Consider the following 20,433-nt stretch of genomic DNA (forward strand, 5'->3'; position numbering starts at 1 on the left):
AAGGTCAGGAACTACAATGCCAAGACCACGGCAATACAGCCCGGAAAATCCACAACAACCATCGAAACAGAAAAGTCTTCACCTGCTAGTGGAAAACAGTGATAGAGGGAGACAGGCAGATCTCCCTGAGGAGGGAGTTCCAAAGTTTAGGAGCCAAAACCAAAAAGGCCCAGTTCTTCGGTTGCCACTTGTCTAACCTCAGGTTGCAGGAGCACCAGAAGCAAGGCCTCTGAAGATGATTGGAGTGGACCAGCAGGTTGAGATGGGAGAAATTGCTCTTTAAGGTTGAGGCATAGATAACATGACAGCAAAGGGTGAGATATTACAAACCACACAGCACAAATGACTGCTTGGATAAGGGATAAGTGAAGAACAATAGAGTTGGCCGATCTTTCCCACATCTACTTTCACATGCTACTTCCTCATTTGGTAAGCATCAAAACCACTACTATGCTGATACTTTTTCACTGGAGAACTGTTTGGAGCGAAAGTTTCAGGAACGTTGCAATGCACAGAAATATATGACTTCTGCTGTTTAACCTGGGATGCAGCAAAAGAATATAGCATTTAGGGGGGAAAATTAAAAGCAGAAGCCCAGCACTTGAGGCCAAGATAGAAAAGATCTCCACAGCTACCATGTATTTTCCCTTCGTGCTCAAGTAGGTTGGAACAAAGGATAACCAAACAGTACAAAACACCAACATGCTGAAAGTGATGAATTTGGCTTCATTGAAACTATCAGGTAATTTCCTGGCAAGGAAAGCCACAGAGAAGCTTACAATGGTCAGGAAGCCCATGTAGCCTAAGACATAGTAAAAAAGGGCCACAGATCCTTCATTACATTCTAATATAATTTCTTCAGTCACTGACTGCATGTCAACATCTGGGAATGGAGGAGATGTTGCTAGCCACACAACACAAATGCCTCCTTGGACAAGGGAGCAGGAAAGAACAATGGAGTTGGCCAGTCTTTTCCCCATCCATTTCCTCATCCTGCTTCCTGGTTTGGTAGCCATGAAAGCCAGCACCACGGTGATGGTCTTTGCCAGTATGCAAGAAATGGCCACTGAAAAGATGGTGCCAAAGGCAGTTTGACGGAGGAGGCATGTCCCCACCTCAGGTTGGCCAATGAACAGCAGGGCACAAAGGAAGCAGAGCAGAAGGGAGACGAGGAGAGTGTAGGTGAGGCTCCGGTTGTTTGCTTTCACAATGGGAGTGTTCCGGTGCTTTATAAATGTTCCCAACACCAGAGCTGTGATCAAAGAGAGAGAGAGAGCAAAAATGGCTAAGCTGAGTCCCAACGGTTCTTCATATGACAAGAAAGTGATATCCTTGGGAATACATGAATCCTGGTTTTTGTTTGGAAATTTTTCATCTGGGCATTTATAGCAGTCATTCATGTCTGCAAAAGAAAAAAAAAGTCTCAAAAACTGCCTAGAACTTACCATTCATTGTGGTAGAAAATGTTTTTCTAATTTTCAGTTCTGAAGAGAAAGATGAATGAGGATATTTGTGAAGCCAACTATGATCCCACCCACCTGCTTCAATGGGTGTCATGGCCCATTTTTATTAAGGCATATTTTCATATTTTCTTCCCATTGTAGACTGTAAGAAATCTTTTAAGAAGGACTCATTAACCTATTAAGTATTAATAGAATGTCAATTTTACAAATATATTTATGACATAAAAGAAATCCTGGAAGCTCTTAGGAAAGAGAGATGCAGCATCCCTTAAAAAGTACTCAAGGATAGAGATGGGCACGAACCAAAATATGAACCAAAATTAAGCACAAACCAGGCCAGTTCATGGTTCACGAACCACAGTTCGTCAGATCCCATTTCTGATGAACCACCACGAACTTTAGGCTGGTTCATTTGGTTCATTTTTTGGTTCATGACTGCAGACAGCCTGGTGCCAATCAATCAGTTTCCTAGGGCGAAGCTACACGTGACGAATGACACTTGAACGGCAAGTGTATTTCTCCCTGTTCACTTGCGCTTCACTCAATCCACTTGCCGTTCAAGTGTCATTCGTCACTTGTAGCTTGGCCCCTAGACAACAGGGGATGGACTTCCTGCAGACCTTCTGCTGACCCAGAAGTGACCTTCTGCTGACCCAGAAGTGATGGTTTTCTGGCCCGGATGTGCCGGTTTCACAAACCAAATGAGCTGGTTCATGAACCAGGGACAAGTTTGTGAAAGTTCGTGGTTTGTGGTTCGTGAAATTTGACGAACCATGAATCACATGGTTTGGTTTTTTCCAGTTTGTGCCCATCTCTACTCAAGGATGCCCTGATCTCAGAGAAAACATGAACATTTGCCCACATGCCAGAACGGGGCAAGATAGGTGGCTATTTTAGATACAGTGAGGAGGGAGAGTGGGGAGGGGCCATGGCTCTGTAGCAGAATATCTGTTTGGCATGCATAAGGTCCCAGGTTCAATCCCCAGCATCTCCAGTTAAAAGAAATTGGTAGTAGATGAGGTGAAGGATTTGGTAGTAGATGAGGTGAAGATGCATTTTAAAAAGCCTGGAGAGCCACTGCCAGTCTGAGAAGAAATACTGAGCTTGAGGGATCAATGAGCTAATTCACTCTATGGTAGCTTCATCTGAGTGTTTTAAAAGTTTGGGAGGGAAGGTGCCAGTGGAGATCCACTTCCAGTTTCATGCTAGGTTAAAGTTCAATCATTCAATCATCGACCGGAAATGTCAAAAGGTCCATTCGGAGTTATATTAAGAGATAAGTTGAAATATTGTAATGATCCTTTTTGATCATTAATTTTTATTATTGAATGTTGAGAAAGAGGAGGTATGCATTAAGAGGGATAATGTATAGTAACCAGATTTAATAAAGGTTGTCATCTCCATTGATATATTGACAAACATTGAAAAAGATTTAAGTTTTTGTGCAGTCTTAACAACTCTTGTAACAGTTGTAAAATTTTCTTGACCTTATCATTTCCTCCCCTCTCTTTTTTCTTTCTGTACCCTTTTTATTTTGATAAAATAAATTTTAAAAATTTTTATAAAAAATTAAAAGGTCTTTTTGGAAGCCAGCAATTCAAGGGCTGGCAAGAAGGCGCTAATGGAGTGATCTCTCCAGGGACCATTCTCTGCTTTCAAAGTTCCTGCAGGCTTAAGTCCATTCCAGGGAAGGAAATGCCAAGGAGACACCAGTGACTTTATAACTTAGCCTCATTTGTTTTACACCCTTTTTTAGTTTGGTTATACATTGTAATCCAATGCCTTGTGTTTTAGTGAACTGAGAGTGTATTTTAGTGAAGAAAAATATTTTCCATTTAAAGATCTCAGAATTGTGATCAAGGAACCCCACCCAGGGTGCCTAACTGCTGAGTCCACTCATAAAACAAGAACTCCTCCTGACTGGGCTGCAGACAAGAGGGGGGGGGGGTGACAGAACCTGCACACAGTCAAATACACCTTCCCCTGTAAGACAGGTAGAAAGAGGATAGGCACAGCTTGAGTGATGGCATGGTATCCTGGGAGAGACCAGTGGGGCAAGCTTCCTCACATGTGAACAGATTCCCCTCTGCTTCTTCAGCAAGGATCACAAGGAATAAGAGAGGAAAGAAGCAATTTTTTTACAGAAGCCTGTAAAATTTAAATTCAGGGATTCTCATGGAAGGTTAAAGAGCGAACCAAGATTTATACTGCAGTGCCAGGAAGACTCCAATCCTGCTTAAATCAAATTACATTGACTTGCACTACCAGAAATTCTCCCAGTGAGCATTCACTTCAGTTGATGTCGTCTCCAGAGGCTTTCTTCCAGCCCCAATCCTACTCATCCTTTTGATCAAGTCACATGTCAAAATAATGAAGATAGGTAATCATGTCATGTGCCTGATTTTCCTCTGCCTTTTCCTCTTACTGAAATATCTATAGAATGCCTTACCCTTCTGGTCTGAAATCTTCCCTTCTGGACATTGAAGACAATCATAGCAACAAAATGGCTCCCCCTCCTTCACTTTCTTGAAATTGCCAGGACGACAACTATCACTGCATACTGAAATAGGCTGTGTCTGATAAACAAACAAAAAATGAGAATGATTTTATTGGGTTTAAATAGTTGTAGTCATTTTGTAGTCAATATAGTCATTTTACATATAAATGTTCAGCTGCAAGGAGTCAGACGCCGCTTGTACTCTGCTTCCCAAAATTCTTCTTCAGTAACATTTGAAATACTAACATCATGTATGTTTGTCTAACAAATAATTAATTCACTGTTTATTAAGTACAGGGAGGGGGGAACTGCAAGGACTTGCAGGAGGCATCTCACTTTCCCCTATATCTCTCCCCCACTGTTTCCTCCTTCCTTTTCCTGACAGCCCTCAAGGCCTCTCCCTTTGTTCTGCTGACTTCTTTCCTTCCAACACAGGAGCCAGTCTAACTTCATCTGCTCCTCTGTGTTTAGCTTTGGGTCATCCTTTGTAACATCAGTTCTACCCCCCGTGCTACTTTCAAGCCAAGCTCGGAACTTCCTAGAGGCTCATCACTGTCCAGTGAACTTCACTTTTCACCCTCAGAGTATATTCACAACCAAAAGGCTCCTAAACCTCAAACTGTTGAACCCTACCTGAATAAACCATCTCGGCCATTTTATGTCTTCATCGTTAATGGTAAATGCTTCAGAATCCTGGGGATCCCGATGGTCTATCTTCCCAACCTTCACTCTGTGAAAGGTGTTGTTTGAGGGACTAATCCAGTTCATAACATCCAATCCAGCTACCAGCTCCCCGTTCTCGTTGAACGAAATTTTGTCTCCAGCACTGTTGTTAAATGTAAGACCTCTAAAGAAGTGATGGAGCTAGATGTAACAAGAGGAAATGTTATAGGAGGCTGCAACTGGGTTATATTGAGTCAGACCTTTCAGAATGGCATGTATGAACATCTGTCCAGAATAGAGGCAAGTTTCCTATTATTTCTGATAAATTTGGTGGGCATCCCCCAACATTGTAACCCTAACAGAAATAGTCCACAAAAGGAACTACTGTCCTATTCCAGAAGGCAATTATACATGGGCACGGAACAAAAAAAAAATACGAACCATGAACCACCGAACTGGACCAGTTATGAACCAGTTTGTGGTTTGTGGGGTTTAAATGCCCCTTTCTGGCTTTAACAGCAGCAGGAAAAGGGGCATTTAACAGTTTAAAGGGCCCTTTAAACTGCCCAAACCCCAGCCCCCCCTTCCCCCAGCCCCAACCCCACACTTACCTTATCCTGCAGCGCAGTCCTTCCTCTCCTCCCAGGAGGGGTGGGAAGGCCGTTTTCAGCCTCTTTCGCAGCCCTGAGGGCCTGCAGGGCAACGGAAGAGGTTGAATGTAGTAACGACACGAGACCGAGATCTGGATGCAAAGTCTGTCCCTCCAACATGGAGGCGAGAGCTTTATTGAGAAAGCTTTCAGGAACCCGGAAAAGAGCAATGCCCAAATATGTCTATAGCAACAGTTACAACAACAGGAGCATATTCTAAACCAGTCACAGGCGACCGGGCAAACATGCTGTAATCAGCGTTTGTCTTATCTATGAAGCATAGTGAGAGGAACACAGTGGACCTTTAAGACATGTAAGAATATTACTTAGAGTGTATGGGAATATTGTGCTCTGAGAAGGATAAGAGACTTACTATGCTCAGATGAAACATATTGACACTGCTTTCCTGGTTCCTGGGTGGTGTGCCAATCGACCAGGAATCAAAAATGCAGGAATGTAAAGACTTAGCATGTACACTGTGTGGTGTGCCAGCACCATGCCTACAGTTGAAAACGACCTTCCTGCTTTTCAAATGGCTGCTGCAGCAGTCATTTGAGGGGCAGGAAGCCAAAAACGGCCTCCCTGCCCCTCAAATGGCTGCCTCAGCAGCCATTTGAAGGGCAGGAAGGCTGTTTTCAGCCTCTTCCATCACCCTGCAGGCCCCCAGGGTGGTGGAAGAGGCCAAAAATGACCTCCCCACCCCTCCTGGGAGGAGAGGAAGGAGGCTGCACTGCAGGATAAGGTAAGTGTAGGGCTAGGGCTGGGGGTGGGGGCTGGGCGGAAGGGGGCTGGGGTTTGGGCAGTTTAAAGGGCCCTGTCATGGCAGGTCCCTTTAAACTATCAACTGGCAGGCGGGGGGATCCCCTGCTGTGGCAGGGCCCTTAAAGGGGCAGTTGAAATGGCCATTCCCCTGGGGAAATAGCCATTTAAACTGCCCCTGTAAATATGACCCAACGAACCAGCATGGAAAGGAGCTTCCACGAACCCCGGTTCACGAACCCCGAACCGGCCTGGTTCATGGGTTTTTTGGGGTCGTATTTAGGTTCGTGCCCATCTCTAAAGGCAATATGGCCACATGTTCTTGTGCCACAGACTCAAATACCTCCCCCCACCACAGCCTGTTTCAGCATCTTTGTGGCCTGTATGCAAGGGATATATAGATTTGACACAAGTCACAGGTTGGATCCAGGGTCAGTCATTGCAATGCAGAATGAGAAGCAATTTTAAGAGCTGGGCTGGCAGCTAATACTTTCTAATCAATAGAACAGCTCATTTGAGGTTCCTAAGAAAGAATTCAAATGAAAACATAAAGTTCATGTTTCTCTGAGCTTCTAAGTGGACAGTTTAAATTCATTCATGGCACGCAACCTGAATGGCTTAGCTGAGCTGGTGCCTGGCCAACGTGAACGGTGCTGAGAGATTTAAAAGCAGGCTCTGCCTCACACATGCAGGTATTGCAACATGCTGCCACCCTACCCATTATAGCCATAGGAGACAAATGGGATTTTCTGCTTACCTTTTAAGCACTCAGAAGGGTATTTATTTTATTTGGGAGGGGGGTCCTTTCAATTGGCTTGGATAGGGGGAATTAACTCATAGGAGAAATGGTCACAATTTTTATCAAGAACTGACCTTTTGAGTCTATAATCTCACTAAACTAAATCAAGTCAGGACAACCCAGACGGTACTCTATACAAAATCCATTCCATTCAGAAGTGACCAATATAATACCTACTTGCCCAAAAAATAAATCAAGACTTCAATCAGCCGAATGCCTTCATCTCCTGCCCCATTAAACACATGCCTTGGAGGAACTCAGAAAACCTTGTTCAAATCACTGGCAGAAAAAACGTGCACATTTTGCATAGATGGAAAACTCCCGCTAAGTTCAGTCTCATCCCAGTACTGTTCCTCCAGAATTTTTCAACCCCTGAATTCACCTGACTTTTCTCCTCTTATGTTAAATGAAATATTTTGTTATTTTTGAATTTTAAAACACCTCTAGTGCCATTTAAGTGATTTAAGGCAAAAGAGGAAGCAACATACCCTTCCATTCTTGTTCCAGTTTCCCCCATGTCTTTCTCCCTCTTTTTGTACTCTTTTCCTCTCCCACCGGTTCAAAGCCCGATCTGTCAGCAATGCACACACACACCTCTCTTCTCCATTTCCCTCCCAAACACCTCCTGGCTGGGTACCACATCAATTCTCTCCACCTTGCTCTGCTAAGTTTCAGAAGCCCATCCTAAACCCTTACCTATTTCGTCCCCCGAATCCTTGAACTCATTCCTTCCCCAACCTGTGGTACAGTTTCTTCCCCCCTAACCTCTCCCCACCATCCATACATCATTGATGAGCTCCAATTTGGCTAACCTTCGGTGAACACATCTAGCTTAATGTGATCACTTCCACTAGAAATTGTTTGATTGCTTTTGGCTACATTATCTGATTTAATGGAATTGATTTTCCCCATGTCATTTTAAAAACTGCTTCCCCTTCTTGCTTTGTTCCCAAAGGTCAGTTTAGTTAAGGTCTCTCTCTTTTAGATCTCTCTCTCATATTTCCACAAATATTGACCAAAATACGTGCTTGTGTATACCCAGATTTAGTGCCCCATATTGGAGCTGGGCAGCACACCTATGAAAACTACAAAGATGTTTGCCTGAGCAACAGAATATTTATCCCTAATGCTGCTCTCCTGCTCCTTAGACACAAGGAAGGAAGCAGGGGATATGAATTTTCAAAACCAAAACTTGCAGATATCATGAATGAAGCAGCAGAATATTGCCATGCACCACTTTCAGGTGATGGGAGAGTGACAGAAGAAGAAATCACCCATTTTGCCCCAGAGAATGTAGGAGAACAAGTTATTTCAGTGAAAAAAATTACAGTTTACAATTTACAGACCATGACAAAGACTGCAAGGGCTGTTCAGTGAAATATGAACTAGAGAAAGGAAGAGGAGAATGTTTGCAGAACGACAACTCAGAGAGCTGGTTTGCTACATAAAATAGAGCCTCTTTTTTCATCTACAAAACTGATGTTCTCCTGTATTTGCTTTACCTGCCATTGGTATTGCCCTCGAATATTCAAGTCATCTCTACTTATCAGTCCTCTGTGTTTAGTTTGGAATGTCAGCATGGCATGTACCGCATGGGCCACAGCATAGACTGCGTTATAAATGCTGTAGCTGTGGCCAGTCATGCTCATTTCAAAAAAAGATCCTGGAAGGCTCTCCAGCTTCTCTTGTCCTGTGCAAATTGCACCCTCTTCTCTCTTATCCAGACCCTGAACTTGATCTGGGAATTTACAGCTGAAGCCATGGTACCAGAACTTCTGTATAAAGCCATCTTCTCTTGTGTGGTAAGGGTTTCTTCTCTCCACAAATTTCTGAAATCCTGGAAGATCACTGGAATGTACTGTGAAGGCCAGAATACCATGGCATCCCAAGTTGTTTGATAAACATATGAAGTAAACTCCATCTGAGCTGTCAGTATCCACACTTTGCCTTTTGCTTTCCATGACCCATTTTCTCCATCTGAGAGATGCGGCAACAACATCAAGTCATTGACAGAATAAGATCTTCCAAACACTACAAATACTCTTGCTTTGCTGCCCACAATTTGATCATGTACTTTCAGCCCCTGTTCCAGCATATCTGAAACTTCAGTGACAAAATTTGCTCTGGGGCGATATGCTACTAAGGCAACACAGATACCATGCTTGGAAAACTCTGGAGGTAAACTTTGCACAATTCTTTCTCCATTCTCATCATCCATAACAAGGACCCCAATCCAAGTCCACTTGAAATACAGCAATAAAGAGAGAATCCCTGCATGCTGAAGTGCTTCATTAGGGAACATCTGGTAGAGGGAAAGGTTTGTATCTGTCACAGGAGCAGAGCCATATATGATCTAGAGGTGATGGAGAGTGGGAAGATAGAATAATAATAATAATATGTTTTCCCATCAGATATTGCCCATAGTAAAAGCTACAAAGCTACAAAGCAACCTGTAAAGAACCTAAATAAAATGCAGTTCAGATGGAAATATGACAACTTTATTCAACATTAAAGGCATTTGGGGATTCATAATTCTTGGACTTCCAGAAGTCATACATTGGTATACAGAGATTCACCTTCTGAGTTAAGGTTTTCCATAATTTAGAAGTGGTGGTCAAAAATGCCTTTTCATGAATCAATGCAAGTTTCTTTGTTTACTTCATTTATACTCTACCTTGCTCCCCTTTGGAGACCCAAAGCAACTTATGCCATTTTTTCCTCATAACAATCCTGTGAGGGAGGCTAGGCTGAGAGAGTGTGACTGACCCAAAGTCTCCCCTTGAGTTTCCTTGGCAGAGAGGGGATTCAAACCTGGGTCTCCCACATCCTACTCCGATTCTCTAATGACTACATCTTACTGGGTTAAATCTGTGAAAAAGCAGGTTTCCTCAGCCAAGCCTCCAGGATGACCTCAAAATCCAAGTTTGATTGTACATGTGGAGGCCAATTAGAGATGGGCACGATCTGCATTACGATAAAAAAAAAAACACGATAATGGCAATCGCGTGATCGGGACCCGGCTGATCGTGCTCGGCTATGGCCAACAATGCAGCAATCGGGGGGGGGGGGCTGGATCGGGGCTTGATCGGGGCGATTGTACTCGGATCAGGAAGCCAGACACTCAGGCACCAGCAATCTATTCCCCTGGCAACAGAGCCAGGGGAATGCCTGAGCTGTGTTTGCCCTCCTTCTGTCACCCTGGAAACCCGAATGGAAGCCCAGCTTTCCTTGATCAGCAGGGCTTCCTTACAACCACGGAGCGGCAAAGCAGTCACCAGTTGGGAGAAGACAGCCAGGGGAGGGAGGGGGAAGGGGGTGTTCTGTAGCCATGGGAACTCCAATCTCATCCCTGCAAACCCTGATAGGCAGCTCTGACAGCCAAACACAGGCCAGACCCCCCCCCCGCCCCCTGAGGGGAGGCGGCTCGTCGCCATCTCCCCGTGCCCACCAGGCCCGGCTGCCACTGCCAGCACCCACCTTCCCACATAGCTGGGAATAGCAGCGCACCCCGCTTTGGCCTCCACAATCCACGATCCACAATCCATGATCCACGGCTCGGGAACAGGAGATGATTGGTGTGGATCGTTTATTGTGGATCGTCACCAGCGCCGATCGACGATCGGCTGGATCGTTAATTTATTTTGGGTCGTACCCATCTCTAAGGCCGACCCCTGGGAACTTTGTCCAACCTATTCAGAGCATCCAGGGTCAATATCAGCCCCTTCAACTGGCCCAGGGAAACTAACTTGGAGGTAGTGTCACTGATAAACCCTACTGAGCTAAATGGTCACTGCAGCCTCCCTCTGTTCACGTTTTCAAGCTGCCTTCACTGGCAGGCTTACCTGGAGCATTTTATATTAAAGTAGTCTGCATGTTTCCAAAGTGTCTATAAACACACTGGCCAGGTCACCTTTCTCCAGAAATGTCCTCAGTAGCTGAACAGCTAAATGCTAGAAAGCACTGCAAGTCATCTATTTTTCTATAGACAGAGCAGCATCTGGAGTCATCCTCAGATCACAAAGCTGATATTTCAGGGGAGTAGAAGTCCATTCAGATTACGCTGAACCCCACATATTGGCTTTACCTTCATTCACAGAACTGCCATCTTGACTGGGTCAACTTGCTCACCCCTATCAAATCATCATGGTCTCTGCACTTCCAATGCATTTAGGTGAAATTGGAGTGGAGAAGTAAGTAGCAACAGTTTGCTGCTGAATATCTGTATGATCCCTCCCTGCAGTTTTGTGTCTTTAATAAAGACCCATGGAGGAAAGAAGAAACCTTGCAGCATTGCTTCAAATGAAGTCAGAATGTGGAATGGGATTTCTTCCTACAGATGTTTATGGTGTGGTATGGGACCTACCAATACGGAAGTTCTCATATCACTAGGAAAATTATTGATTAGTTACCAGGATCAACAATATGTACCAAATAAGGATTTTGAGCATGTTCATGACACTGAATGAAATAACAACAACATTTGATTTTTATGCCACCCTTCAGGACAACCTAACACCCACTCAGAGTGGTTTACAAAATACGTTATTATCCCCACAACAATCACCCTGTGACGTGGGTGGGACTGAGAGAGCTCTGGAAGAGCTGTGACTGGCCCAAGATCACCCAGCTGGCTTCACGTGGAGGAGTAGGGAAATCAAACCCCGTTCTCCAGATTAGAGTCCCTCTGCTCTAAATGTTGGTATGTTATGCCTCAAAATGCTGTTCTTGCTTCTTTGGTTGTAAGTTTTTCTGCGTGAATTATATCCAGAGTCCTTGTCCATATTTATCTTATTTATTTATTTAATTTTTGTTAAGAGATTTATATATTTAAAAACAAACCTTACAAATGACAGTTACACACATGCTAACAAAACAAACAAAAAATCAACATACAAAAATATCTAATATAGAAAAAAAACAAGAAAAAAATCTAAACTTAAAGGTTTCCAATCTTCTACAAAACAAGTATTTATATCATGTCAAATCCACACTTTCTCTAGGTAATGATTAAAAGCTTACTTTTTTATAGTGTCAAAATCTCTCACTCCATAAATCCACAAATCATCAAATCATTGTCTTCTATTTCATATAAACAGTCTTTCTGAACTTTTAAACCACATTCAGTTCTTTCTTCAACCCAACAATCAGTTCTGAAGAACAAACAATATGTTAACCAATGTGTCAAATACCAAAACATCTTACCTGTGGAATCTTATAGAGTCCCAATACTGTTGCCACATCGAGGGAAGTTTGGGAGTCCAACCCCCCAATGATTGCTAGCAAATTATTCTGGGTGTCACATTTAAAGTTAGGTACAAATGTCTTTGAGGTGGACATAAGTTGCATTGTGGCATGATAGGTCTGCTTTGTCCTGAAATAGCTGTCATAGATTTGAAAGCCCAAGGTGACATTGGGTAAGATCTGAGGGTTTTCATTGATCTCTTTTACAGCAAATACCAAGGCCAGGATGTGTTGGTAATTCTTAGGTACGGTGCTAGAATGAGATTTGGATACTTTAGCAGGATATTTCACAATTTAAAAATCATCACATCATATTCTTTATCGTTATATTAAAATGTGCCTAAACCACCTATGTTGAGACAAGCTTTGTAATTTAAGAAAGGGAAGGTGCATCCATTTTAAGAATTCATGGAAATGTTATTGTTGGAACAGCCTGCCTGAGGAGGTCAGGAGAGCCCCTATGCTCCTGGCTTTCCACAAACAATGCAAAACTGAATTGTTCAAAAAGGCTTTTTTCTCAGCTAGGAGGTTGGTATTATAGGAAAGGGGTCCCAGACGTTTCGCTAATGAGTTAGGAACCATAGACTTCACCTTTATGTTGCCTTACATATTATCTGTTGCTTTAAATATGTATTCCTATATACTACCTATGCTTCATATTGTTTAATGTAAGTCCTAGAATTGATTATGTTTTGTTTCAGCAATTCTTTAACCCCATATTGGATCCTTGCTAATGCTATGTATTTGTAAACTTGTATTCATTTAGCTTGTGACATTGTTTATGGAAATGTTCTTTACACTGTATGGAAATGCCTGCCCTTGTTCTTGCCAATGATTGCATTAATCTCACACTATGTAATCTGCCTTAATAATAATAATAATAACATTTTATTTATATACCACCCTTCAGGATAACTTAACACACACTCAGAGTGGTTTACAAATTATGTTATTATTATCCCCACAACAAAACACCCTGTGAGGTGGGTGGGGCTGAGAGAGCTCCTAGAAGCTGTGACTGACCCAAGATAACCCAGCTGGCTTCAAGTGGAGGAGTGGGGAATCAAACTCAGTTCTCCAGATTAGAGTCCCGTGCTCTTAACCACTACACTGAACTTGAGTCTTAGTGAGAAAGGCGGAATATAAATGACATAAATAAATAATAAATAAAATCATTCATGTTTGAGCTGACCAGCTGGAGTCTAACATAATTCAAGCAAGGTGTGTCTCCGAAGATACAAGGTACTGCGAGTGCAGCACATATACTGCACACATGTGCCCCAAAATGGCTGACATGGAAGGCGACTATAGTTTAAAATTTCCTTCTCTCCTAAGAAAGACTTTGTGTTTGACCAAGACAACTCACATCACCTGTCACAGGGCTAAGACTGGCTGGGAGGGATGCTGTTTTCCAGGGAATAGGGAGAACCTTTTTTTAAAAAAAAATAGGGAGGACTCAGGCTCCATTACATTTGCAACAATTAATTCACATGGTCTCTGCTTAAAATACCTTAGCAGTAAACACTTTCTAGATGGGATCATAAGCCTCCAAAGACTCTTGATTGTAGGGAAATATGTGGTTAATGTGGGGATAATTAAAAATCAATGAGCTGATTATGCCCAAAGGCTCCAGAAAACTGGAGTGTGTTTATCTGCATCATTTATGGAACAACCTCATGCAGACTCAGGGAGAGTTTAAAACAAATTTATTAGGACAAAATGAAAAAGAAACATACTAATGGTAGGAAAGACCATATGTACTAGATGTTGGAAAGGCTATGGGGGGTGACTTGCAGTACAGCTGCAGAGAACTCACTTTGCACTCAGAAAGTCCTAGGATCCATCTCTAGTACATCCAGTTAACAGATTACAACTAACCAGTGTTGGGAAAGATCTATCAGTGTTGGAAACCATGGGGACTTAAAGCCAGACAGGACTGACAGTATTGTGTTAAATGCTGTACTAATCTGACTTCAAATACAGTAGCTGCATATGTAGTTTTGTGGCATAGGGAAGGAAGGCAAACTAATAGATATGATTGTAGAATATTAGATCAACAAATATTGACACATTATACAATATAAATGTAATAGACCTTTGCTCCTAGGACTCAGGTAGAAAAAATAAAAAAATAAATAAAAAAATAAATAAATAAATAAATAAATAAATAAATAAATAAAAGCTTACATTAGATCTCCAACCAATGCTGGCTGGGGATATTTGTCAAATTCTGTTGGATTGATGTCGAAGCTCTGAGAAGCAATGCCCCCAACAAAGAAGTCTCCTGGCTGATGATATTCTTGGACTGGAGGGTGTGGATCTCTAATCCTGCACTTAACAATGAGAGTCTTGCTTATCCTGGGAGAAAGAAGAACCAGCTGCAACAACAGTAAGAACTTCATCTCAAGGAGAAATCTCTCCAGCCGCTAATCCTGCTTCTATCTACAACCTACTGCAGTATATTTCCAAGATTACCACAGGTCAGAAAGAACATTCACTCTGATGATAGACTCGAAGCCTGAGGCTTAAAATGTAAAGTTGTAGAGATCAAACTGGTGGGTCTCTAGCCCATTTCTAGTCTCTAGTCTATACTGCAGATATGAAGAGGTATATTTCTACCAACTTTCACAGCATAGAGGAAAGCCCCAAGGATTCAGATAAGCAACAAATTAATTTATGGTTTTCTGTTTTTTAAAGTGGAAGGAATGACCACAGCTAGGGATTCTCAGAAGAATTCCAGAAGAAAACATGTTTCTTACTTTTGAAGAGAGGAATACATATTTATTATCTGGAGACAGACAAGAGTGGAACTGTAACCCAAGGCTGACCTACTAGAACATCAAATGAATATTGGAATAGACCAGAAGTTTCACATTTTAAAAAGTCTCAAGTATCTTGGTATAAAAAATTAGGACTATGATTTCCATATTATTTGTTTAATTAGTGTGAAAAATCTCCATCCACTGACTAGGTAAGGTAAAGGTAGTCCCCTGTGCAAGCACCAAGTCATTACTGACCCATGGGGGGACATCACATCATGACATTTTCTTGGCAGACTTTTTGTTACGAGGTGGTTTGCTGTTGCCTTCCCCAGTCATCTACACTTTACCCCCAGGAAACTGGGTACTCATTTTACTGACCTCAGACGGATAGAAGGCTGAGTCACCTGAACCAGGCTTCTGTCAGGATTGAACTCAGGTGGTGAGCAGAGCTTGGGCTGCAGTACTGCAGCTTACCACTCTGTGCCATGGGGCTCTTATCCACTGACTAGGCAAACAGTATCGCCAAGCCAAACAATTATCCATTGAAATGTTTCCTACCCTCCTTCTCAGGACCTGTGAATGAATGTATGATTGTCCCCTGTTATATTGTCATTATCACAATAACCTAGTAAAGTAGGTTGGGCTTTGAGGAGTGAGTGCTGTAAACTCACCCGATCAGTATCATGACTGAATGAAGATTTGAATCTGGATGTCCTGTGTCTGTCTAACATTCTTCCCACTACATTTTGTGTCATTTCATTAAAGGTAAAATTCTTGCAGCTCAATCCTAAAGGGGAAGGGAAGTGCTCAAGGAGTGAACTAAGGGCTACACCAGTGTAACCCACACTTATACTGGCGTAACACACACACACCCATGCTGGCACCTAGCCACAGCACCACTCCACTGCAGCCTTATGCCAGTGCTCAGCGATGGCCATGCATGTGTGTAAATATGGCATAAACCCCCTCCCCACCGCCACGCTGGCACTCAGGGGGAAGTCCAGGGGGTGGGGTGCGAGGTAGCCAGCTCCCTAAGCTGCTTCAGACCCAGGAACACCATTCAAGGCAGGAGAGAGTTACATCAAGAAAAACAGTGGTGGTGCTCATTGGCACCCATGCAAGGGGAAAAACTTATCAACCAGGTCTGTGAAGATGCCCTGGTTTTTGTAGGCCTCTTGAGACATTAATGCTGTAGAAGCAGTGCTGATTCTGGTAGACCTGGGGCTCCTCCCAGCGGCACAAAGCACAACATGGGTGCAGTCCACCACTCTCACCACATTCTGGAATCCCACCATGGATACAAAGCAGGCCTGGATGGGGGCCAGCTTGGCTTCCTTGGTGGGCAAGTGCACGTGCTTCTGGAGCCACCCCATCATCACCTTCAGGAAGCCATGGAGGCACTGGGAGAACTCCAGGACCTCTACCACAATGCCCTAGAAAGACCAAGTTGACAAGAAGCAGAGCGAGAGCAGCTTCTGCTGCAGGACCCGGATTTCCCTGGTTGCCAAGGCATGCCCCTAAAGCACCAGAGCAAACTTCTTGCGCAGGGCCTGAATGGCCACCCTGTCCAGGCAGATGCCATTCAAGAATGGGAGAGAGCTGGTGTGCTCACGGTACTGCCGGGCATGGCGACTCCTCCAGAGGCTTCGCACTGCCCCGACGTACAGCTCCAGCAGGAAGGGGACGAGGCACAATGTCTGGATGTTGGCCAGCAGGAGCAGGCACCAGGCAAGGCCCTCACTGCTGGGTCCTGTGGTGGAGGGAAAAGGTGGGTCCATGGACAGGTATTCAGCATCACCACCCTGGCTATCTGTGTCCATCCTGCAGAATGCCTGTTAGGGGCATGCTGGTATCCCACTCCCTTCCCTTTCCTATGGTGCATGGGCCATCCCCTGCATTCCTCAGGTGGGGGATGCCATATCTGCAGAGAGCACTAGTGGGAGCAGAGCCCATCGGCAGTTCAACTAGACTGAGGCCCAGAAGGTGCTCCTGTACAGCCTAGTGGTGGAGCACATTGAGGTCGCTCTCGCTACAGGCAGGACACTTCAGCCACTGGTTGCCATCAGGCCTTTTGGCAATGGCAATAGAGAGGGTGTCTGCCCTGGTGATGCTACGCAGATAAAACACTCCACCAAGAAGTAGTGGAATGACTCCTTTGTGCCAGTGAGGAAATGGATCAGGGCCCTCATGGCCAAGGGTGTCCTGTATAAGTGCGTGGTCAAACAGGGCTTGCTGGGGCCAGAGGCAGTGATTCTGGTGGTCAACCCCTCAGCCATCATGGAGGAGCCTTGCTGGTAAATCCAGGGCTGGGGCTGGTGGTGCAGACTCCAGGGTAAAGGGCCTCTGGGGCCAGGTTTTGGAACTGGCAGTTGTTGACACAGCCACATCCCTGATTCAGGCAGCAACAGAGGGGCAAATGCTATCTGAGAAGCCACCCTGCCACAGAACCCATCCCTCTCCTCACCAAGGGGGACAACCACGGGCAGCTGGAGCAGGGAGATGCATGTGAGGATCTTGAGGGCCCAGAACTGCCAGGTGATAGGGGGTCCAGTCGGGTGGCAATGGGACCCATTGGCAGATGGCTCCCATGCTCATTTGCCTCCTTTTCCGCAGGAGCCTGCATGGTGGTGTTCTTCGCAGAGGTGCTGTCAGAACTATGGGCCATGACATAGACATTCCAGGCCACAACAGCTGGAATGGCATTCATCCAGATGCTTGGCCTTGGCCAGTCCATGTATACAGTGGCTAGTGGGGTCCCTGCTCCACGGCAGACTCCACATCCTCTGAGGGGGACGTGGGGCCATTGATCCACAGCCTGGCAGGCCAGATGAGGTAGACAAGCTACCCTCAGACTTGGATGGGGGTGGAGAGGATGAGGAAGTTATGCTAGGGGTGCAGGCATGGGGCCTGCAGCCTGACCAGCATATGGTGCGGATGTCCCCTGCCCTGTGCCAACAGTTGTCTGGATAACATGTATGCTCCCTATGGATGAATAAAGTTTCTTTTGGACACCCAGTGCCTCCGAGTATGCTTACTCACCTGCTGGTGGGTGCTGTCCCCGTCAATGCCCCTGGGTACTACTCAATGGGATGTTCCCTGGGTGGGAACCCCATCTCACACCATGTCCCAAGGAGTGGGCATGACTGGCAGTGGAGCAGGGTACCTGCACTGGATGGCTGTGGCACTGGCAGCCACCCCCCCAATGGGCAAGTTCTGACAGCATTGCTAGGGCTACTGGAATGTGCCCTGTCATTGGGGCATCTCACCAGCTCTGCCCCACACTGGGCCACCCCTCTGACTCTGACCCCAGAAGGGAGTCACAGCCACTGGCCAACCACATAAACAGGGGCAGGACTGCCCCACCAGTGTACACTCCTCTGGGGGGTGCTTGCCTCAGGCCTGCCACAGAAAGGCATGCAACTTCCAGGCCCTGGGCCATGTACCCCATCAGCAGCTCATCTGGGCACCCAACCTCAACAGAGCACCACTATGCAGTTGCCACAAAGTTCGTGGTGGTGCCTAGTCCCCAGCTGCTAGCTCCATCAGGAAGAGGGAGGTGTTTATGGGCTGCAGGAATCACAGCTCACCCATTAGCTGCGCCATTGCTTGCCACTTGTATGCCTATCATGGGGGCAGCCCAGCCATTGACGGGTGCAGGTGGGGTCATTGGGGGAACAGTGGGGCACGTGTTCACGGTGGCATCTGCACCAGACATTCCTGGGTTTGGGCACCAGCATAGCTCTCCTGCCAAAGTGCTTAGGAAGCAAACAAGCTGTGCCAGACCAGCACTTTGGATTGGGCTGTTGGTGTAAAATGTTCTTCTGATTATGACTCCTTTAACTAAGTGGCAATGATTAATATGTAAATTTGGAACCATAAATTTCAACAAACTAAAGCTATAATCTTTTTAAAAGAATTTCATTGAAAAGTTTTTCCAGGTTAATAAAAACATCAAGGAGGAAAAGAAAAAGAAAAACACTGAGCCAAAAAAAGAAACAGTAATAGAAATTAGGAATAAGTACCAATTTTCCCTGTGAAAAGATGTATACATATTACATATTACCTAACTCCAAATATACCTTTACCATCAATAATATACATTAACCCCAAATTAACCCTAAGTGACTATATCTCTCTTCCCTCTAAAACATATTTTTTCAGCTTGGGTCATCTTCAAATGCACAAATCATCAATTCATTTTTGTTTCCTAATCAAAGATGTAAGTTTAGGCATCTCAGCATAGTCCATCATCTTCTCCAGCCATTCTTCTGTTGTAGGTAATATTATAGATTTCTATTTTTTAACATATAACATTCTCGCTGTTGTTGTCATATACAAAAAACATGTTCCATGAGTAACTTCTGTTTGTCTATTAGTTTCAACAAAAACCCTCCCATTTCATTTGTATATTAGTCTTTAAAACCTTCTGGATAATTGCGTGTATTTGTTTCCAACATTTTTTGGCTTTATTACAAGTCCACTCAGGGCTTTTTTCCCAGCAGGAATGTGGTGGAATGGAGTTCCGGCACCTCTTGAAAATGGTCACATGGCTGGTGGCCCCAGCCCATGCTCTCCAAACAGAGGGGAGTTTAGATTGCCCTCTGCGCTGCTTCGCTGAGAGCGATTTAAACTTTTAAAAACTTCCCCCTTGTTCCAGCTGACCCAAAATGACATCACTGTGTGGTCCTGGGAGCATGCGCGCACTTTGTGCACATGCATGTGGTTCCAGGGGTGCTACCTCCCTCCAAGAGTTGCCCCCTGTGCTGGCAACCCACTGAGTTTCACCACCTCTTTTACCAGAAAAAAAGCCCTGAGTCCACCATAACAGATGTTAGTAGATAGTTCCTCAGAAAGTTAAAAGAGTGGTCAGACTTGAGTTCCGTCAAGGAGCAGGCTGTAAACCCAGTCTCTCAGCAATTCCCTCTGATTTACAACACAGACTTTTGCCTCTGCTCTAAATCCAGAAGGCTTGTCACCATTGAAGAGAAAGTGGGTGATCTCTGAGCCCTCTCTTTATCTGGAGAGGTATATATACAGACAGTTTTTCATATTCCGGCCATCAATTGCATCCACAATGTGTGTCCACTTTCACGGAGATATGAAAGCTATTTTTGAAGGGACAAACAGAAGTTCAAAATAGATATTTCATGAACAGCACAGATTTTTCTTGACAAAGGTGTCTGAATGTAGGGATGATGCAACACAAGTGACGCATAGGGAAACACTGCATCCCAGTAGCCCAGCACTGGAAGAAAATCTAGAAAAGATCTCCAGGGCCACCATGTGTTTCCTCTAGCACTCAAGTAGGTTGGACCAGAGTACAACCAAACAGAATAGAAGACCAACTTTGCTGAACTTGCCCAGAAATCACCGGGGGGGGGGGGGGGGCGGAATGCAAACAATGGCCAGGAGGCCCATTTTGCCAAAGGAATTACTAGACATCATATCTGATGTCAAGATAACACCTTGACCCAGCTGTTTTCATTTGATTCTGAACTCACATTACAGAGCACACTGGGGCTCAGTTGAGTTCAGCGGCAGGACTTGAATAAGAGAGGCTTCCACCTGCCCTCCCACACAGTTTTTGTTATCTGAAATA

The 20,433-nt window shown here is 44.5% G+C and overlaps 1 protein-coding gene across 1 annotated transcript; it reads right to left on the minus strand.

Annotated features, from left to right (window-relative positions):
* Positions 1-464: 464 nt before the first annotated feature.
* LOC129339495 (vomeronasal type-2 receptor 26-like) lies at positions 465-16,654 on the minus strand. Its single transcript, XM_054994074.1, has 5 exons — positions 16,361-16,654; positions 16,109-16,267; positions 4,594-4,824; positions 3,913-4,039; positions 465-1,402 (listed from the first exon to the last, which is right to left on the minus strand). The coding sequence occupies exons 1-5, from the start codon at positions 16,652-16,654 to the stop codon at positions 465-467; spliced, it is 1,749 nt and encodes a 582-aa protein (XP_054850049.1).
* Between the last annotated feature and the right edge of the window lie 3,779 nt (positions 16,655-20,433).

The sequence above is a fragment of the Eublepharis macularius genome, chromosome 12 (genome assembly GCF_028583425.1).
Source record: "Eublepharis macularius isolate TG4126 chromosome 12, MPM_Emac_v1.0, whole genome shotgun sequence".
NCBI classification, from domain to species: Eukaryota; Metazoa; Chordata; class Lepidosauria; order Squamata; family Eublepharidae; genus Eublepharis; species Eublepharis macularius.